Below are 23,029 nucleotides of genomic sequence, written 5' to 3' on the forward strand. Positions count from 1 at the left end.
TGAGAATATAGTCGATTTGCGTTTTACTGTTCCCACTATAAAATGAAGAAAGATGGGACAATCGTTTGTTGAACAAATGTATTCATAAATACAGAGTCATGGGTGCCCGCAAAATCGATTATACCCTCGCCACCCTCATTGCACGCTCCGAACCCTTTTCCCCCATGGCACCTGTCTGCCTTTTCACATGACCATTAAGGTCGCTGGCAATGATGATATAGTCGTCAGCAGGTACGTGACAAGTCTTTTCATCGAAAAGTTGCCAGAAGGCATCATCAGGTCGACCTGTCTGTCATGCGTTTACGGTGAAGAAGTGAATAGTGCCATCAGCTGATATAATGGTGAGCTTCATCATCCGATCATCAGATCGTACGACTTCTTTAATGGCATCACGAAACCGTCCGTGTGTGTGGGCTACCAAAATAGAGAAGTTTATAGCCATTTTTAGCGCGTCCGTGTTCAATGTCGCAGCTTTTGGCACCAGACCATCGGGTTTCTTGCAGAGAGCAGATATTAATGTGCTTTTTCCAAAGGGCTCTAGCGAGTTTTTCGGTCTTTTCAGAGTGCCAAAATTTAGCGTTCAGACTCGTATTTGTTTTGTTCAGACTAACTTACTTACGTCCTGATGTGTCAAGAATCCTTGCCCATTTTTCAACAGGACCGGGGCCTGTCCTGCCGCGTCGACTTAGGTGGACGCCCTAGCATTTTACCGAGACTTGTTCCTCGAATCATGTTGTTTCTAGCGACATTGGATGGATTTTCTTTGGTCGGCCTGTTGTGGGACCTGTCTTCCTGTGCTTCAAACCCTCCTCCTTTACCTGGGCTTGGGACCTGCATACTATGTTAGTAACATAGCGGAGTTAATCTCTATTCGTAGTAAGTTGATGAATACAGTCAAGGGCCTTGCTTCCGAAATGGAGTTTTTGCGAATGAGCAAGTGCACACTTGACGTTCATAACAGGGGATGAAGGGCTTATTTAGTTCCTGTGTCGTCTCTGGGTCCCTGCATCCACGTCCACTATCGGAGCGCTACTTGTCAAAGAGCTATGCTTCGGCTACATGGGGTTGGTACTCCCAAAAGGCACGAACGTGCTAGAACCCTTCTGGGTCTGGAGCTTCAGCTTACTGAATCCTTTACTATAGAAATTAAGGTAAACAACAACAGCGCTTTCTGGTGTTACTACAGAAGGATCTCCTATTGTCAGCCATAGTCTTAGCTTTTTGTAGCATAGTGTTAAAACAAAGGATTGGTTGATGGTGTTTTCCACATTTTCTGCTTCTGCTGAGGTTAAAAATGGTATCGAAACTACTACGGATCAGATCTTCCCAAAGATTTCGATGGACGGCATAACGAGTGGGAAGGACGTGTGAATCTTTAGTTCATCAGGTTGAATAGAGGATGCCGGGAATTTGCTGCATTATATTTCTCGAGTTTTTTTAAAAAACGTACATAATATAATTCTATATGGTAAACAAAGGTTTATGACGTTAAGAATCCGCTTCCCTGAATATATTATTTGCCTTTCTCCTTTAGATGAAATTCAAAATTCCCAGATTCTGTAGCACCAGCAAATTTGTACAAATTGCTCTTGAACTTTCCCACAAAGGTAACTCAATCAGTGTTCTCCTCTTGCAAGTGAAGAGACCATCAAGTGAGCACTACAAGCAGATAATTCACAGAAGAACACCTCCAAGGCTACGATGCAGAGCCAATGGTCCAAACGAAAGATTGCATCCCAGCATCCCAGCATCCCATTTGAAGTGTGGTCCTAGGGTATGCACGTTGCTATGAACTGGTCTGAATTAAGGTTCTTTGGAATCGAAAAGGGCAAATGTTGATTATGTTAATTTCGTTAGATTTAAAGTCCTTTGAAGCGCTCATGAATCCGCCGGATGTACCTCATGGCAAAGACGTCCAAAAGATCTGAAGTGCGTTTGGTATTCTCTTTATGTCCGATTGAACTAATAAAATTATACAAAACACGGAATGGAACTTGCACCGTTACATCATCCTGAGGGCAATAGCCAGCCTTCACCGGCTAATAAGAGCTCTCCAAATATGAAATTGTATTACTACATCTGCGGCACATTGCGTCCATTTGCCAGCCGAAATATTCTGAGTGCTACAGACCGGGTTGAAAGCTACATTTACAATCCTGTCACATTTCATATTTTCTTCACTCTAAATATGATGTAAGTTTAATTCGGTTCCCGTGCCCAGGATATATTCTGTTTAGTGCTCTAATATTCCCTATGATATGGCTCAGGATGGCATGTCCTGGTCTGGTCGGTCGTTTTACCTAGCGCCCCCGTTCCCAAGCTCCGACAACTGCGACCCCAAAAATGAAGGTAATCGAAAGCACTTGGTGCTCCTGGTGGAATTGAATTTGTACTTAGAGTGGCAAAAAAAAGGACCATGTTGTATCATTCGTTTCGGAGGCACCTATAACATCACAGAGGATCCTGGCAGATCTGGCTGATGTCTGGCTGTGTGTGCATATCCGTGGTGCCTATGGAAAATTAAATTTATTCAAAAAATATCATCAACGTGAATCTGATACTAAACATGGTGATATGGCGCTAGGGCTGTTAAGGATTAAGGGCCACAGGCGAAATTTCGTCTAGGGATAGCTATGTGTACTTTAGATTGCTCCATGCAGTGAATAGATACATTCTCGATTTCTGTTCGTTGAACTTGATAGTGTTAACTACAGTCAAAGGGAAATATATTGGATGAGAGTGATGTGGGGTTTAAAAAAGATACATTTTGCAGATATCAGATCAACGTTGCTAGTTTGTGAATATTAAGGTTTCTGTAAATTTTTAGGTGGGGTATAATTCGTTGTCCATGATAACTTGTTGTTCATAGTAAGGAGCAGAGGTCTTTTGGGACTTTGGGGGGTCTTTTCGTTGACCCTTTTGAAATCAACTTTCTGCCATATTTCCATTTTTCGCAACAAAATAAATATTGACTTCCTCTCTTGCGTGACCTATTCACTACCGTCTTCGCCTACTACCTTGTTTATTCTAGGCATAGATATTCTTCTAGTTCTTCTAGTTCTTCCTGTTAGAGTCAGTAATGTTCTTGGTATTAGAGGCTTCTTTGTAGTCCTTGTTGAAGTCTGTTCAAATTTCTTAACACACGTTTAAATCATAAGGGTAGATAGCACTAGTAAAATCCGATGAATTGCTGCTGTACTGGTTCTGAATCTTAAGGTATTAGGAATATGACTGAATGTTCCTCTAGCAGTTTCGGGCGAGCATGATTCCAGGACTCTAAAAATCAAATGCGTCAGATATTTTTTGATCCACAGAATTGGCCAATTTTAAAGACTTTTTCCCGGTTTAGGTATGACACTTTCGATTTCTTGTTCATCCTATGCCAGACTTGAAACTCTAATCTTTTATCTGGCTTTCAACTTCCCGGCCGCTGGCAACCTAAGCGATTCAAAAAAAAACGATCAAACCTTCAACCTCTTTCAGTTAGTAAGTGTTGAAAATCAGATTCAAAGCTGTTTCAGCTTTTACATAGTTGGCAAGTCTAACTGGGAAAGGGTTATTACACATTGTGGGTCTCTTCTATAGAATAGAAAAAGTATTTTTCAGTTCTATATATGTATACATGATTTTCATTTACCCTTTGGTAGGGTATAATGTCCGTTAGTGGATGTGATGCTACCCGTCGCAATTGGAGGACATCGGCACCAAAGATCTGATGCCTGATGCGTCCATAGGTGGGGCATTCACATAGGAAATGCTCCGTGGATTACGCTTCTTCATTACAGGAGGGTCACGTATCATCTTCGGTAATTCCTATTCTGAACATATGCCCAGCTAGTGAATTATGGCCTGTCAGAATGCCCACAATACACCTGCAAGTCCTCCTGCTTTTCGACAGGATAAACTTTGCGGTGCGTATGTTGGGTTCTGGCAGGAAAAGTTTGGTGTGTCGAGCAGCATTTAGGCCTCTGCCACCTGTCATTATGCGAAACTTGTTCCCAGTTTTTGAAAACAGATTTAGCCAATGCTACTGATACCCCAATTGCTGGCTCCGGTCCCGGCATAGGGGAGATTGACCCCTCTTTCGCTAAAGCGTCCGAGATTTCATTTCCCTCTATGCCACAGTGACCAGGTACCCAGAGTAGTTCCACCGTATTGAATCTAGACATAGAGTTCAAACGGTTTCTGCATTCCTCAACGATTTTCGAGGTGATCAAAGGACTGCTCAACGCCCTCAGTGCAGCTTGACTGTCACTGCAGATTGCGATGCGCCTGCCCTTCAACCGCTCGTCAATCACGCAGTTTGCCACCCTTAGGATTGCATAAACTTCGGCTTGAAAAACCGTTGCATATTGTCCCAAAGGAAAAGCCCACTTCTCCTTTTTATTCGAGAGGTAGACTCCGGCTCCAGAACCCTCTTCTGTTTTTGAGTCATCGGTGTAGAAGACTTCCGTATATCCCGCCACGCATTCCTCTGGGTCTTCCAAGTCCTCTCTATGCTTCAGGGTAACTACATATCTTCTACCAAACAGATCTATGGGGACACGAGAATTGGAAGGCATTGTAAGAATTGGATTTAGTCCTTCCAGTAACTCTTCCAATGCTCTGTGCCCCCCACATCCGTTGTTTTCCCATAGATCTAATCGAATTAGCCTATGAGCCGCTCTCATTGCAGTGCTTTGAATAAATATATCCAGTGGCTGCAAATTGAGTAGTGCATTCAGAGCTGCGCCGGATGTCGTGCTCATGGCACCAGTGATACCCAGACAAACAGTTCTTTGCAGTGCGTCTAGTTTACGGTGAAAACCTTTTTGTCTCACCTTAACCCACCACATGCATCCGTAGATGCATATACGAACATCGGCGTAATGATGGCAACGTATATCCACATTACCACATGAGGCCTGAGTCCCCATGTTGAGGCAAAGGTCCGTCTGCACAGCCCATAAGCTGTGAGAGCTCGTTTCATCTTTACCTCTACATGTTTGTTCCAAAGAAGTTTTTTATCTAGAGTGACCCCCAGATATTTCACTTCTTCAGAGAGTTGAAGGGTAGTACCTCTCATCTCAGGGAGACAAAGTCCATCCAGTTTTCTCCTTTTTGTGAAGAAAACCATTGTGGTTTTATTTGGATTAACTGACAAACCATGCCTAAGGCACCAGCTGTCTATCAAATCAACGGCACGCTGTGTGTTCCTACAAACCGTTCCAAGAGTCCGATCAACAGCAAGTACAGCCACGTCATCAGCATAAGCTTGAGCGTGTATTGGCAAATTTTGCAGTTCGCATAGCAGTGAGTCGATCAGCATACTCCACAGAAGCGGCGAAAGCACACCTCCTTGGGGGCAGCCCTTCGTCGCTTCTGTAGTCAAGTAGCGATCGACCCCTACCTCAGCGCACAACAATCTTTGCGTTAGCATAGCATAGATCCACTTAATTAAAGCATCATCAACACCATGAACTCTGGCGGCATCACAAAGTTTTTGGAAAGGCGCACAGTCAAAAGCCCCTTCAATGTCCACGAACACCCCCATCGCGTACTCACCATTCAAAGTTGCATCCTCTATCTTTGTGACCAAAGAATGAAGTGCAGACTCACAGGACTTTCTACGTTGGTAAGCATGTTGGTTTTCACTAAGTGGGTGTGACGTAAGTGCGTTTCCACGAATGTGACGCTTCACCAGTCTCTCCAAACCTTTCAGCAAGAATGAAGTCAAGCTGATTTGTCTGAAGTTCTTTGGATTAGAATAGTCATCTTTCCCAGGTTTCGGTATGAAAACTACCTTAACCTGTTGCCAAGAAGAAGGCACGTAGCCCAGAGCAAGACATCCTCGAAAAATATTTCTTAGAGGTAGCTCTAAATGCTCCATACCCTCCTTTAGCATTGCCGGATAGATGCCATCCATGCCAGGTGCTCTCACCTTTTCTTGGGTAACAACCGCTTTCGCAGTGTTCCAGTTCCCCTTGCAACGCTTGCGTGTTGAAGGGGTTGCAAGAACCGTCAACTCTCCCCCTAGCACTTCTCTCACCCGTTCTCCCGGGTGGTGTACTTCCAGGAGGGTCTGTACTGAGTCCAGTCTGGAGCTCGTGAAAGTACCGTCGGGTTTTCTAAGAGAATCCAACTTGGCCGACTCATCCCTTTTGAGGACTCTGCACAGCCTTGAAGTCTCCCTTTCGCCTCCCAGTTCCTCACAGTACGCTCTAAAGGAGTCTCGTTTCGAGCACCTCACGAGCCTCTTATATTCACGTTGTGAGTTCCTGAAATTTAACCAGTCTTCGTCTTTGTTACTTTTGCAAGCACGATTTAGAAGTCGCCTGGTTGATTTCCTGAGTTTTTGAAGTTCTCGGTTCCACCAAGGAACCGTTTTACCGCTTTGGCCTCGGGAAATAGGACAAGCCTCTTCATAGCACTCTAAAAGTGTGCCGTTCAGAGTTTTCAATTCATCTTCCAGCACCAAAGGAGTCCTTAGTCGCCTAGGGAACTGTACTTTATTGCCAAGAAGTTCATTGAACTTTGCCCAATCCGTTTTCCTAGGTTTCCGTCTTTGTATTGCAGACTGTTCGCCCGCAATAGTCAGATTGAATTCTAGATATCGGTGATCTGACAGTGAGACCTCGTCTAGCGCTCGCCAGTGTGTAATCAACTCTAACAATTTTGGGGTACAGATTGTTAGGTCAATTACTTCGCTTCTTCTCGGTCCCACGAACGTAGGGGCGCACCCTACCGCACCCACCATCAAATAGCTTCTCTCCTCTTGGATTGCATTTGCTACTGCCCCAACAAATATGTTGAGCATTCGCATCGCAACCTATTAAGAGTTCGAGACTACTTGATTCTGCATACGCCACAAGATCCCTAAGTTCTTGCGTCGGTGGAGGATACAAAGAATCATAGGGTAAATAAGCGGAGGCAACTATGATGTTTTTCCTCTCGCCATTTATTTGGTATTGTATGATGACCGTAGCTAAGTCCTGGGAACAATATTGTCTCAGCATAGTTGCCTCTAACCGTGTTGACATCAGGACGCAAGCTCTCGGTCTTATGGATCTTTCGTCGTAGAAGATCCTAGCCCCCTTTACTGATCCAATGCCACAGATTCTGTTAAATCGAACCCACGGTTCTTGCACCAGAAAGATATAGGGGAAATCCTGCAGCTTTGTCATTCTCGCTGCCAACAGGTAGGAGGAGCTTTAGCATGCTGCAGGTTGATTTGACCAATCTTTATGTTTTTCGACATAAACTTAGTCTATTGTCGTTGACAGAAGAGTCTGGTGAGTCCAGTGTGGATCTTACCGGGGTTTCCAGTTTATCCCCACCTTCCGCCGGAGATTCCGCTTCCTTGTGTCCTTGTGTCTTTCTCTGGGCGTTACCGCGCGTAGTGGTACAGTCACGTCCATGTCCTCATTCCCAACGTGTTTCATCTTTCTTCGCAGTGCTCTTTTCTGCCGTCGGCTTCGAGCCTTTCAAGGTTCACGGTGTCCGGACCGCTTGGATCCATTTCCACACACCGGCGTTAAACCAGTAGTGTCCACGTCACCAGCTTCCCGTTCTTCCGCTCTTCCTGGTAAGGATGAAGGAGAAGGTTCTGACAGGCAGAATTCAGCCGTAGTCGGATTTCCAGTTTCTCCCAATTTGAAAGTTTCCGTACTTTCCTTTCTGGCTAACTTCGCCGTAGGCACCAAGTGCAAACTTTCCACTGAGTCGGAAAGCATGCCTTCTACAGATTGATCTGTAGGCGAATATGAATGTGGTGAGGCTTCCAAAATCCGCGCCTCGGCCGCGACATGATTGCTCATGGTCGCGGGTGGATTCGAAGTCTGTGACTTCTTACCACTTGGAGAGTTTAAATCCATCGTTTCCATATTCATATTTTTGGATACCCTTAGTGTAGTAGTAAACTACTACAGGCTCCCCCACCACGACAAGGTGGTGTCCGAGGGGGAGTCGACCACACTTACTGGCTATAGTTCGCGGTTACCCACGATTTCCTGAGAGGCCTTCACTCCTTCGCTCCCATTCTGCGCCAAGTGCCCTTGAGATAATCCACCCATCGGTCTTCTTGGGAGAGTGGGTTCCACTGCATGGCGTAGCCAGCAATGTAATTGTCACCCCTCCTTAATGTGTGACCTATTTACTGCCACTTCCATCTCCCGATCACATCGCGTACCTGACCAAGTTCTTTGTGTGATGTACCAGGCCAGTGTACTCCGATGATAGGACGCAGACAGGTATTGACGAAAGCTTGGAGCTTTTGAGTAACAGTAGAGTTCACTTTCCAAGTACCATTTCAATATAGCAACACAGAAAGAATACTAGCATAGAACAGTCTCAAATTGATCTTGCTCTTGAGATAACTGCATTCCCATATTTAGACAGCGAAAACGGATCCAGCGGTGTTAATGCGTCAGGCAAGATTCTTGGTTTTGTTGGTATTTACCTTTAGTCCAGCTGTACTCGCGCCTTTTTCGGCATTCAGAGCCATTTGACCAAGGTACATGACCCAGATGTCATCAGCTTAGTCGAGGTGTTTGAGGAAAAACATGATAATTCATTGAATTTCTCCACGTCCTCCGGCCAAGGTAACATGAAGAAGGTCGTCAAGAAGAAATAATATCAGTGACAGGATGCAACCCTGTTCACGCTATCGAAAGCTGGAAATCAACCGAGAGCAGGTGCAACGAAGATTAAAGCTCCGCACGCTGTTCTATAGTGACCCGTAGGGTGTTAATTGGTCAATGTAGCGGGATGGCGAACGAAAACCAGCCTGATCTCTACCGACCAAGCTTTTGAGATATTCTGTAATGCGTTCCACGACTATTTTAGCTATTATTTTTGCAACGGCAGGAAGTATTACGGAGATATCCCTCCAAATGTTACACTCAAATCGGTTGCCCTTCTTTCGAATCTAAACGATCATCCCTTTCTTCCACTCACTGGGAAAAGTCTCGGATTCCCACGATTCCCGAACGCGTGGAAGTAGCATATATGCAGTAACTGCAGGCGCTGGATGTTACGGTCGCTGGCCATTTCATCTACAAGAGGGGGAACTTTACCGGATGTAATACGGTTAAGAGCAATGGTGAAGTGTTCTTTCCACCTCTTCGGTTGCTTCTTTTCGTGGATGAGAAGTCGACCGCTAACGTCGGTCACATACAGGTCATATACACTTTTGAAATCATTGCGTTTTGGGCTCTTCGGCTTCCCTCGCTCGGTATCGGAGCTCGATTGCGTCACGCCCCCCAAAACTCGCAGCGTCAATAAAGCCTTTGATTCCTTTCATTCATCGATACGGCTCCACCATTCCGTAGTCAATCAGATATTATGACCCCCCTTCGGGGTCGCTCGATCAGCAAGATGGCTTTTGCACTGTCGAAGGACAGGTGGATCATAGAATGTTGAACTTGGGGGTTCGGAGCTCTTAAAACCTGCTGGAAGTGGCAGAGGCAACACGCAAGCGAACGTAAGCGATCATTAGATGGTGATCTCTTCCGAGGTCGATGTCAGCGCGTCTCTTGTTACGCACATCCAGGAGATCGCGAAGCGCTCGATTTGATTGGTGTCGGTCAATTAAAACCCAATTGACAACTAATTATTATAAGGGTTTTGACATGGGAAAAAGTGAAAACTTCAAAAAATTTATTACCTTGACGGGCATAATTCGAGGCGAAAACTCTCTTTAAAACCACGAGTGGCAAAACAGTTTTTCTAAAGATGTCTTCGAGCTCCCATCATATACGAAAACGTCCGTGCAGCTAAGGAGTTTTTGAAGTAAGATCGCCGTTTCACCGTCGACGAAGTTGCTTCTTCAGTAGGTTTAGGTCATGGGAGGGCACACTCAGGCAGCTCCCCTACCCTACGACTAAAGATCTCTTTGAGATCTCAAAGAATCGTTTACCTAGATTCCACACTCTAGCTAGGTAGAACTGGGCAATAACAAAGAAAGCGCCCGAGGATTTTTTTTCTCTCCTTCGTAATGTGGTTTATATGGTATGTCGAGTCTCGCGGTCTCTATAGGCCAGTGCGAAGTGCAGACCGTAGTAATCCTGTACGTATTTGCTCACGTCTGGCCCAAAAGCTCTCACGATCAGGCCTCGTTATAAAAATGCGAAATCCTTCTAGACTTGGCGCAAATGGCGGGCTACCGCCATCTGGCTGTGTCACCGAGGGACTGCCAAGGGCAGAGCCTCGTGTAGCCAGTCCGTTAGTCAGCTCAATCTCTTGACTTTGAGGGTGCGTTTAGTTAGCTAAACGCCTCCCTGCTCCATTCCACCAGCGTGGAGGGTGTCGCCACTAAGTACAAAGGTGCAAAGCAGCGGACTGATGGATAACTCCACTTGGAATAAACTAGCGAATCCCTGATGATCGTACGACTCGGTTACACGGTGTGTATCTGACAAAACTTCCGCAACAACTCTAGAGACCATCTTTGATTCGTTGGACAAGAATCCTGTGTCATAGCCGTACAACAGGTCGCTGGTTCTCCACTCTGTCTGCAGCAGAATTCCTCGTGAAGCGCGGCTTGCGTGTGGTGTTTCTGAGGTATTTCGTCTAGGATATTACTATGATCGCAAGGCTTTGCTATCCATCATCCGAACTCAGGTAGTTTGATGACACTGCAAGTTAAAGCGTATTTTATGTGGAGGTCAAGGGGAGGAGGTTATATCTCTTGCTTAGCACCGTCGACCACTTAATAGAATCATACGTCAGGTTGGGACGAACACCGTCTATGCATTTCCATAAAACCATCCTCGGTCAAAGACTCCATTTCACACGGCATTCGTAAAACTGATATCTATGTTCAGTCTCCAAGTTAACTTATGATCCGGGGTCACACCGAGATAATTCACATTGATGGAAAGTGTCAGTCTTAATTCATTTAGGCGAGGGGTAAAATTTGGGTATCCTTGCTTTGGCAACAAATAGCATCAGATTCTTTGTTGAATTTATGCCGATTTCGCGCCTTGCAGCCCACACCTTCTCACCGCGCCTCCTTGAATTGACTCATAACGGAGGGAAACATCTCTAATATCCGTAGAATCCGTATCATATGTCACTATCGACCAGAGCTCAGGAGAAATTCCGTCACTGTGGAGCGTCTCTTTACTCACGGCTCTGATCAAGCGGTTACCCCCAACATTCCTCCAAGGTTTCAGTGAGCGTGGGTGGGTTAATGTAGAGCATGGCTTCCCACAGGGATCTATCGCAGGTCCATTTATATGAAACCTGATGATGGATGAACTATTGGGTCTAATTTGTCATTGAAGGGGCACAGCCGGCGTGAGCATGAGCAGCGGAATATTGAGCGCATGCCCATCGTAAATGCACGGTATCTTAAAGGTGGTGTTACGGTTTCAACAGAGAAACCCGTTACCCTCAAATGCAACCTACGTCGTTCGCCCTTAGTAAAATCAAGCAGAGTAAATTTGAAATACCTGCAGAAGTGACATACTTGGGAGTCACAATCCTCGTGGGTACCAATATTAGATAGACCTCGCATCCACTGGTATGAATGCTGAGACTGCACTCGGTATAGACCAGTGCCGCTGCGCTAGTCATGCGGGAGGTCGATTGTCGTCTCCAAATCAATCCGTGTCCGAACTAAACGGTGGGATTATGCCAACACGGCCGAGACTTTGAAGCTGGTTTCGACTGTTTTTTTCCGGAGATCTGACATTTGACACTAGTTCGTCTGTCGGGTCAATGCTACCATTAGGATCACCGGAATGTTGACTTGAGCAAATCCCTTCAGTCGATTCAGAGACCCCAGTAGGCCAGGAGGGAAATTTGGACAGAAAAGCATCTAACTGTGATTTGAGAAGTATCTCTGGTCAGACACCCGGGTCTCCAGCCTAAAATTCCCATTGCCGCCTTGGAGGGTAGTTTAAAGGCCTTCTCCAAACGTTACGTTACAGTTCTCCGAGCTGGGGATATGAAAGGTGGGTGTATTGCCTCTGTTACACACCGTTAGGTTAATAATAAAGTCAAAGCGAGACTCATCTCTTTTATTGATTTCAAAGCGGCCGCGTTTGATTGGATTACCGTGGCAGCATTTCAACAGGTTGGCGTTTTTTGTTGTGATGGTGGTGGTCAAATCTTGTAGTTCTTTTGGTGGAGCTGATCAGTCGTGAACTATGTAAATCAGGAAGATGAACATAGGTTCGGCTCGCGTTTGGTTCATTTAGACCACGGTCGCTGGAACTCAGTTCGGGATATAGCAAGGTATATAGGCTCTTTCTGGCGAAGATACATGCTCTAGGTCTGTCCCAATCAGTGTCCCTTGTGTTATGGAATAAATTGTAATATTTATTTTGGCTTCTTCGGATCTAGGACTATAGACTGTGTTCTTGCGACGTCAATGTTTGCCCCTCGAAGGAAGGAGAGTAAGTTAGTTGGGTCGCATTTCAATCTGCGCTATACTCAGCATGATTTGTTTGTAGAGAGGGATTTTCAGCCACCGTCAGGCCGTCGATTTTTATTTCCTCCAAGAACTTGTTGGAGGCCTTTGATTTTGCGAAGCGTTACTGCCTCCGCACTTTATAGTCCATTTTCCCAGTGTTTCTAGGCAATCTCCATTTATCCGGAGTAGTAAAGGTTCCCTGGAGAATTGGTTCCCGCATGCTGTTCCTTGGAATCCGTAGACCACTTGACAGGAATCGAAGCAGGTGGTATATTCCCCTTGCTTCCTTTGTAGGAGATGGTTATCTACAGCCTGACCCTAGCCCTGGTCCTACCCCCATTCAGCTCTAGTTTTGCTGCTAGCGAAATTATCAACCGGCAGCACCGAGTGACTTATGGCCACGTAACTGAAGGGCTATTATTCGGTCCTTGCACACTCTGTTTCTTTTGTGTTGTTGTCCGATCTAGTCCTGAGATAGATTTTACTAGAAGGCAACAGATTTCACCTAATGCTGGTTCCCCTGGTGTTTGTTGTTGTAATCCTCTACAATCGCCTGGTATTCCAGCGAGGTCCTCTTCATTTCCCTTGGCGACAGTACCGGTTTCCTTATTTTTTGCATCTTGCTCGGAATATGTATGGCCTTCTCGTCCTGGCTCTTGAGCAAGGTTTAAGCGCTTCTTCACTGGCTTTCGGGAGCCAACATTCTTATTGACTTCTGGTTTTTGGAGGGCTCTCGATGTTGGCAGTTACGGAGAAGGGGTACTGTGGCAGGCACTTCCAACTTCGAGCTCGACAACAGTCCGCATGCTCTCGGAGGCCGCTGTTATTAGCTTTAGGACAGTGGTGCTACGGCTGGCACCGACATACTGACCACGGCAACTACTGCCTCCTAGTTGGACGCCAGCAGTTGGCTGTCAGATGATGCGCCTGACATTATATCTTCATCCAGCCCGTAACCAGCGTAAACGTCTGACTTGAAACTAGAGGAATTTAGAGTCCGCACACTAAAGACCAAGCTCTCGATTGGCCACGTAGTCCCTGTTCCACCTCGGATTGGAGTCCTATTAACATATTTTCGAGCGCAGTGAGGATGGTTCCCTGAGCTGCTGCTTCGGCTCTTCTCTCACCAGTGTGCAGACTTTGCCTACCACGAATAATGATAAATTGTCAAAAGTTGCAAATATCCATGCTGGTTATTCTATAGTAGGATATCAATGGTTAGGACAGAGACGGTATATTCTCTCATACTTAGTTTAGTTCCTTAGATATTATTCCCTTCCTACCATATATTTCCTGGCTCATCCTAAATATTCAGTCCAGACTGTACGCTAAAATGAAATCCACTCACAATGCAAATATGATTTTTTTCTCTCTTCTGGAATATCTGGTATCGTGTCCCTTCGTCTCCTAGCACATATGAGCTCATATGTGGAAATGACGATGGTAAAATGTGTATTTACAGTATTATTTTCCTTTCACCGTTTAAAACGAACAAAATGAACGCCTTCACCTCTCTGACGTGGGTCGTATCGGCGTGATGCTGCTGGCAACTGCGGTCAGAGGTAATATTAGTATTTGGGATCAAGAGGGTATGCCAGGGATGGGGGTTTAAGCATGTCATTTTACCAATTGGTATTTCTGAGATTCCATCTTTTTCCTGGTAATGTGTACTGTGGTATTATGCAACTTGGTGTAATTGTATTCAGAATGAAGTGCAGGTTAACCAGTGAAAAAAGGAATTATGTTTAATTATTTCGAAGAACGCTTATTGTAGAGACATGCAGAGAGTACTTTATACGGTGTAAGCGTTGAATATTAACTTTTAATGAATAAATTTCTGATTAAGCAGAAAACAGATTTTATGCTTATTGAGAGCAGATTGAAATAAATTGGAAAGCGGAAGTTGGACATTTGAAGTATGGAGGCCCCGTCGAAAAGGAAGGGGATAATTCCGCACGGGGCCAAAGGTTTCTCGGGGGTTGGGAGAAGAGATATACGATGAGATTATATTAATTAAAACGAAAAACTGCGAAATCGTATCCACGTCTTCCTGACATTGGCGGTAGACAGCTGAACCTGGTATGCCGATTTTTTCGAGGAAATAGCTTCAGGAGTAACACTCGTTAGATGTCCTACTGTGATCCTTTTGTCTCTTCTCTTAAGGGACAGTAAAAGCCGGCTCTAAACATCTCAGGCTGCAAAACAAGACTTTCATTTGTTGCTAGGATCTTGAACTGATTATATATATATATATGGCGCCGTCGTTCCGGAGTATCTAAAATGTGCTCCATTTCCTCTCCAAGATTTTCTGAGACGCCTGCACTCCTTCTCTACTGCTATGCGCTAAGCGCCCTTGGGGCAACCCACTTGCCGCCCATCTTGGGAAAGAGTGGATTCCACTGCATGGCGTCGTCAGCAATAGAATTCTCGTTTCTCCTTCACGTGCGACCTATCCACTGCCATTTCTGCCTTCTGATCACATCGTGTTTGGGTGCTAGGTCTGTACGTCGACCAAGTTCTCCATTTGTAATAGCATCAGTCCAGGTTACTCTAATCATACCATGCAGATAAGTTTTGACGAAGGCTTGGAGCTTCCGAGTGACATTGGGGGCCACTTTCTACGCGCTACTTCCATAGAGCAACACAGAGACCATACTAGCACGAGACAGTCTCAACTTGATTTTGGTGAAGAGATAACTGAATTTCCAGATTTTAGACAAGCCAGTGAAAGTGGATCCTTTACTGCCTTTACTGCGTCGGGCAACATCCAATTTGGTGCATCGTCGGCACAAATGACGCATCCTCCTAAACTTGATTTTTGGCGAGTTCTGAAATTAGTTTACGACGACAGGTTGACCAAATCAGTAGCCTGAAAAGGCGCAGCTAGTGTTCGCTACCGAACCTCAAAACTTTCGTTGTATCATCCCTTTTCTTGCTGTAGCACTTGATGGCATCCATGCCCTTAAGAATTCAACATCATTTGGTCCTTCATCTGAAAATTAAACACCAGCTTAGTAACTTTTTCGAAGTTTTTCGTCCGGAAGCAACTGGTTATTTATGAATAAGCCTTGCTTTGCAACAGTTCGTACTAACTGCATCCTTGTGCTAGATGTGCTGCCGACAGAGTCCCTTTTCTTTAAATATGTCTGTTTGGAATATTGGGCACCAGATGACTAAAGTTCACCATTGATGGCCATATCTTTGTTCCTGTGGATACTCACCGGTGGATACCCTAAGTTGGGGTTTTGGGGCTTGATTATGGCTTAGCATTGACGTTTTATCCATTCCATCTTTTGGAGCATATAACAACGATACCTAGCTAGTGAGTGATAAGCCCAGAGCAGTGAGACAAACACAAAGAAGAATACAAACATTCATGACGACCAAGACCCCTAGGAATGAGCTCTAGATGTTTGTATTCCAAGGTCGATTGAACATGCTTCCTATTTTCCCCTAGTGAGTGACTATTACCAATGATCGTAAGCTGTGGCAGAAGGAATCATTGTTGGCGCGCTGTTTCCAAAACAACTTCGCTTGGAAAAAATGGTGCCCCAATTATTACTGTATCGTATAGTGCTGTCAGGCTTCATGACTCTGGATGTGCAGTGGAGCCCTACGGCCATAGTAACATCCTAGACTCAAGATCCCTGGACAGTCGCAGACGGTGCTTGAAGAGGAATTTCCCAGTTGGGTTTTCAGTTAGGCCAGAGCGAAAGATCAGCGATAATGTTATAACACATCATCATCAACTTTAATTACGAACTCCAGACATCCGGGTTTTCGCGCCGAGGGCCACCAATTCGATATCCCTAAAAGCTGTCTGTCATCGTGACCTACGCCATCACTCTATCTCAGGCCTGCCTTGCCTTCTTTTACTACCATAGATATTGCCTTTCTCGACTTTCCGGGCTGGATTAAGTCTTGTCTTAGACCGTTGTTGATGTCAAATGGTCTCGAGAGTGATCCTGCTGCTTTTATTTGGCCTCTCACATTGGCCAAGGTCAGCCTAGTCAGTTTTATTAATTTCGTCGGGATACCGAATTCTACTCTGGCTATGCTATCATAGGCGGCCTTAAAGTCGATGAAAAGATTGTGCAGCTGATGTCCATATTCTAGCAGTTATTCCTTCGCTTGCCAATGATGTTCTGGGCGCATGGGAAACTTTGGGAGGTCTGCGGAAGGATCGGCGATGGTACTGGTGTTGTTGCCCAAACCCGGCAAGTCACCGGGGGACCCAGCATCCTATTTGTTTGTTGGAAACTATGGGAAAGATGTTGGAGCGCACAATAGATTGCTCCCAATCGTGGAAGACGGGAATGGTCTTGCGGATGAACAATATGGGTTCCGGGAAGCTTGCACTGTTGACGCGGTGGGAAGAGTGATGGACTTGGCTCGAGAGGCAATGATTTCTGGCAAGTGCTGTGGATGTAAAAAATACATTCAATTTCGCCAATTGAGGCCGCATTAAGGAGTCATTGGCCAAAATTAATGGACCTGGTTACTTGGCTAAGCTAATCAAGAGTTGCCTGTTGGAGAGAGCTCTCTGGTGAGGGGCGAACGACGGGCCCAATGAAAACATCATTACAGCGGGGGTACCACAAGGTTCGGTGTTGAGTCCTCTGCTTTGGAACGTTATATATAAAGGGATGCTCTTGCTTCTCGCAGCAGAGGAGGCCACGTTGGTCGATTTTGCAGATGACCTGGCCATAGTGATCGTTGCGGAGGATGTGGGGGATGTGTTTACCCCACCGAGTCGGTCATGGCTGTGAGGTCCTGGCTTGAGGGGGCGGGATTGAGCCTCGGGGAGGAAAAAAAGGAGGCAAACCTCATTACAATTCGCCGGAAAAGAAATACGATTAGTCTGGGAGTTGGAAACTATATGATCGTCCAAAGTAGATCATCAAATACCTCGGTGTGACTCTCAATGCCAGGCTGAGTTTCAAAGGGCATATATCGCACGCCTGTGAAAAAGCTGCAAAGGACCATGTCGAACGTAGGTGGGCCAAAACAATGTAGCAGGCTGCTGATAGCTGGGGTCGTGCGGTCTATATTGTTGCATGGGTCGCCTGTGTGGGCGGAGGCTTTGGTCAACGTACAGAACTGGAGGAAGATAAATTCTGACTTTCGTTTGATTGTACTGAAGGTATGCAGCCTATTTCGAACCAATTCGGATGATGCGGTGTTCGTAATCGGGGGATGGTCTCTATTGACCTGTTGCGATGCGAGATGCGATGTCTGTATGGACCGAGGCAGGTGGGTCCATCAGGAATGGAAGCAGATCACCGGCGAATGACAAGAGAGGAGTCGCATTGACTCTGGCAACGACGATGGGACGAGTCGTCGAAGGGTCGGTGGATATACAAGATTATTCCTGATATTAGGGAATACCTTGACCGACAACACGGGGAGGTAAACCATTACCTCACCCAGTTTCTCACTGGACACGGTGGTTGTTATGGAACGTATCTGCATCGTATTGGTGTGGATGATTCCCCGAACTATTACAGATGTTGTGGGATCCCAGAGGACCCGGAACATGTGCTGTTTGAGTGCCCGAGATTCCGGGAGGAGAGAAGAAGCCTGAGCGAGGCCCTGGGAGTTGGCGTGAGCCGCCAAAACTTAATCCGGGATATGCTCAGGTCGGAGGCAAACTGGACTTCGGTCATCCACACAATTGCGCCAATACAAACTCACAAGAGCAGAACAAAATGGAGGAAGCAAAGAAGTGGAGGACTGCAGAGTTGGAAACATGAAAGCCTACGGAAGACAAGCCCGCCCCGCGAAGTAATGCCTAAGTGGTGGTCCCGTGGGGCAAGGGTAGGAGATAGGTAGGGGTGTTTTTTTAGTGGGTGCCAATCCCACGCTCCATCCATGGCAGCTTTGACATACGCACGGCATAGTTAAAATGGATGTGTCTTTCCAAGATTTTTTAACACTTCCGTGTATTAATATATATATTTTTTTAATTTTTTTTTTATGGATAGAGGTGGATATCTTAGAAAAACGCTGTTCCGCCAGGTTGCAGGAGTGTCTGGGATTCGCACCCACTAAAACCACCTCCACCCTTCCGCCCCTCCTCGCGGGACCACCGTGAAGTATTACTTCGCGAGGGAGGCTCTGGTTCGCTTCACCAGCTCTTCCATGTCGCGTCTCCGTCACGCCGCCTTCCTTGCTCGCTCCAACTCCAGTAGTTTTGTCTGCACCACGGCTACCGCCTCATTTACCGAAATCCAGCTTTCCTCCGACTTCAGCATCTCTTTCACCAGATTGGAGGGCTCGATGTTCGCCTCCAGGATGCTGTTCAACCTCCTTTTCTGCTGCAGAAATCTGGGACAATGGAACATAACGTGCTCCGGGTCCTTGGGTATAGCACTGCTCTCAGGACAGTTGGTAGACTTGTCCAACTCGAAGCGATGCAGGTACTTCCTATAGCCACCGTGTCCCGTAAGGAACTGTGTCAGATAGTAATTCAATTTTCCGTGCTTTCGGTCGACCCATTTCTCGATACGCGAGATCAATGTATGGCTCCACCCGCCCTTATCGGAGTTATCCCACCGTTGTTGCCACTTGCCACACAACTCTTTTCTGATAGCTTTTCGGAAATCCGTGCCTTCCGTTTTTCGTAGAGCCAGTGTGCCTCGCCCGCTAGAAGATCTATAGGGATCATTCCCGCGATGACACATACTGCCTCTGTCGACGCCGTCCTAAATGCGCTGCACACCCTTGGCATAATTGGTCGGTATGCCGTACTAATCTTTCTCCGGTTGACAGCGTGGTTGAACGCTCTCGCTCAGACAGGTGCCGCGTATAGCAGGAGTTCACCACTCCCGCGATGAGTAGCCTGCGACTATACTTCGGCCCTTCCACGTTAGGCATTATCCTTGCAAGGGATGAGCTAGAATTTGCTGCCTTCTCCCGCGCATAATCCAAGTGTTCCTTGAAACTCAGCTTGGCATCGATCATCACGCCCAGGTATTTGACAATTGATTTTGAGACGGCCTCACGATTACCAACCCGGATATTAACCGTGTTGTTCTTCCTGCGGTTGGTAAAGAGGACTGCTTCCGTCTTTTCGTACGCCAGGTCCAGCTTGGCCATTCGTAACCATGACTCGATGGTATGAGTGGCTTCATTTGCATAAAGCTCCACATCCTGGGGATGCTTTGCAATTACAACTACCACCAGGTCTTCCGCAAAACCAATCAGCGTTGCCTCCTCCGGCACGCGTAGGCCAAGCACTCCGTCGTACGTTATGCTCCACAGCAGTGGTCCCAATACAGAACCTTGAGGCACACCTGCTGTCACAATAATTCCTTCTCCTTCGGCCTGTCGTCCGTCTCGGGAACATCTAGTTTCGCCAAAGCGCCCTTAATCCAGCTCCAGTTGGCTGAGTTGAAAGCACTTTTGACGTCCAGCGTCACCAGAGCACAGCATTTGCCCATGGTCATTGCATTTCGAGCCAATTCCACGACCTTTGCTACTGCATCGACCGTAGAACGGGCTCGCCGAAACCCATATTGCCGCTCTGAAAGACCACCCGCAAGCTCGATGAACGGGAGCAGCCTGTTGTATATCACCCTCTCCAAAATGTTCCCCATGGTGTCTAACAGACAAATAGGGCGATATGAAGAGGGCACGCCAGGTGGTTTTTGGGGCTTCGGCAGCAATACCAGCATCTGCCTTTTCCACTGGGCGGGAAATACCCCTTCCGCCATGTACGATTCGACTGTGCTTTTGAATCACTTTGGTCTGGCCTTGACCGCCATCTTCAGAGCCTTGTTCGGAATTCCGACCAATCCCCGAGCCTTACTATCCCCAATACGTCTACAGATTTGCCGAAGTTCCTCTTCAGTAACACCAGGGATCGAGAAGACGTCCTGCTGAGTTGCCAGTTGGTGTTCACTTTCATCCTGCTCCTGATGCGGGAAAAGAGTTGTAATTATTTACAACAAGAGCCGCGGGCATGTCACTTGAGGTGATTTTTGCCCGCGGATCTTGTTCATTACGACTTGGTTGGCTATACCCCAGGGATTAGTATTAGCCTCCATGCGCAGCTTCTGGTAGCATTCCCGCTTGCTTCTTTGTATGGCCTTCTTAAGGTTGCTTCGTAGATCCCTGTATTCCTCCTCACGCTCCTGGTGTTCGGGCCTTCCTCTTATCCTGTGGGAAAGTGCCTCGCTCGTAGACAAGAGGATCTCAAGGCAGCGATCTCCTTGTTCCACCAGTAGTTTGGTCTCTTGCCGTGGTGCAAGCGTCGTCGTGGCATCGTAGCGTTGCATGCTTCGGTTACATGCTGAGACAGGTGTGTGACCCTTTCCACCGCTGTTCCATCCGGATCATGGGCTCCCTTCCAATGCCGCCAGGAATGTCTCCTCCTCGAAAGCTCCGATAGACCAGCCCACCGCTTTGGCCTTTCTTTCTCCAGAGCGTCGTTAATTGCTTCCTCGGTTTTTGATGCTGAGGAAGATGGCCTGGTGGTCACTGAGGGTGTAGTGCTCACTCACTTGCCAAGCATCCCCCTCATCAGTGAGATGCTAACAAATGTCAGGTCAACGATCGAACCCGACCTTCTACCTCGAAAGGTGGGCGCACATCCTTCGTTGGCCAGCACCATGTCCAACTCCGCAAAGGACTCCCGCAGAATCTGACCTCTGGTGTTCGTCGATCGGCTTCTCCACTCCAGGGCCCATGCGTTGAAATCGCCCGCAATGATTTTAGGGCTGAGGTCTCTTGCGTCCAACACCATACCCTCATATTGTGCTAAGGATTTGGTTAAATTTCGATTTCTTTCCTCCTCTCCCCCTCCTTTCCCCGTTTATTTGGCTTTTAATGTTATATTGGCTGCAAAATATTCCCCACAATTAAACTAATTTGAAGCCTGTTTGCATTATGTTGACTAACCTCTCCCTCAGTATATCTATGAACCTAATTTCGCATATTCACTAAATTACCAATTAGGGGCATATCTATCAATTTCCCTCCACTTTTCTCCACGTCCAGAACTAATATGCGGTTTTACCCATATCATCCACAGGTGTGATATACAACTACGTGACACATCATTTAAGCCCATGGTTCAGGCATATCCTGTTGGGAGCATTTTTGGGAGTCCTCGCCTACAGCTTCATCCTATTCTCGCCGCTGGCCTACGGAATGACCGGACCCTTGGCTAATGAGCCCAACTCGACCATGTATGGCCTGAAATGGATGTCCAGTTGGGAATTTTAATTTGGTCGCCGACGCAGCCTGGCCCGGACGAATGGAAACGGATGCAGAGACGGACATAAGTAATATTCAGTCATAAAAAATAAAGGACAACAACAGACAGACGACCAGACGAACAGGCGGACAGTCGGGCGTAATGTGGATATGAAAATCAGAAAATATGAACAGACAAACTCAGACGGAGAGACCGATTGAGAATGAAACTACGAATAAATGAATGCATTAAGGACTAAATGGGTGAATGAATAATGTCGGATTATATCAGTGGATTTTAAATGAGTGCGGCTACTTTCGGGTGGGACTGGATTGGCATTTACGAACTTGATGGCCAGGATAAGCAGAGAAATTGTGTTTTTGAAGGACACTCGTCGGAGCGAACGAGGAAACTTTTTTAATTTTGCTAATAATAACTCGTGGTTGTTTTCATTTAAAGATTAAATTAGGAGACTTTTTGCGGTTAAATTTGATTTGAATTGATTTCTTTTTAAGATTTTTTATGTTAATTTTAAGGATAAGATACTGCCTTACATTATTTATTCATACGAAGCCTTTTCAGCGATTTAACAATATTCATAGTTTTAACGTCTCTGATTATATGGATTTTAGTTAAATAAAAGAAAATTTTATTATTTATTGAAATCTAAATTTGGTATCGCCAGTTAATCTTTTAAGGAGCCGCAGGCAAGTTTCACGCATTAACGCCACCTGGATGAAGTGGCGTTCCACAACTGGTGTTCTTTGTGATCGACGTATCAACGACCGTTTCAAATCTAAAATTTACTGCAATGTCGTCTGTCCTGTCGCTCTCTATAGTTCTGAGTGTTGGCCGACTATAAAAGTCAATGAACGACGCCTTGCAGTAATGCAGACGAAGATGTTGTGTTGAACTAATGGCGTGACACGTTTTGATCACATCCGAAATGAGGATATCCGCGATCGTTATGGGGTTGCACCGATCATGGAAAAATTGCGAGAGAGGCGTCTTCGATGGTATGGTCACGCAATTCGCCCTAACGGGAATTCACATGCCAATCTTGGTCTGAACATCGAAGTCGATGGTAAACGACCAAAAGGCAGACGCAAACAACGGTGGCTTGATATGCTGGATGGAGATTTAAAAGCTTTGAGATTGCACCCAGATCAGGCATTCGATAGAGCTAAATGGCGAAACCAATCACGACGAGCCGACCCTGCCTGTGAATGGGACAAAGCCTGAAGAAAAAGAAGAAGAAGGGGCAAGCAGGATGTTTCGGTCCGTCACTGTTTTCCGATGCATCTTTTCCTATCTAGGTAAGTAAGTTTCCGCAAAAGCTTTGCAATCCGAGATGAAGACACAGACCCATCCTATCGCGTAAATCATAATAATGGTATGCATGGTATTTTCGGAACTATCATAAAGATATCTTC

General features: G+C 46.1%; 1 protein-coding gene across 1 annotated transcript in view; it reads left to right on the plus strand.

Annotated features, from left to right (window-relative positions):
• The window catches only part of LOC119653064 (protein O-mannosyl-transferase 2), a 108,573-nt gene extending 86,367 nt beyond the window's left edge, over positions 1-22,206 (plus strand). Inside the window, exon 13 of the mRNA XM_038057542.1 lies at positions 21,432-22,206. Coding sequence (XP_037913470.1) covers positions 21,432-21,625 — 194 coding nt within the window. The 3' untranslated portion in view covers positions 21,626-22,206. The remainder of the gene's footprint in view (positions 1-21,431) is intronic.
• The last annotated feature ends 823 nt before the right edge of the window (positions 22,207-23,029 follow it).

Source organism: Hermetia illucens, chromosome 3 (genome assembly GCF_905115235.1).
Source record: "Hermetia illucens chromosome 3, iHerIll2.2.curated.20191125, whole genome shotgun sequence".
Classification (NCBI taxonomy): Eukaryota; Metazoa; Arthropoda; class Insecta; order Diptera; family Stratiomyidae; genus Hermetia; species Hermetia illucens.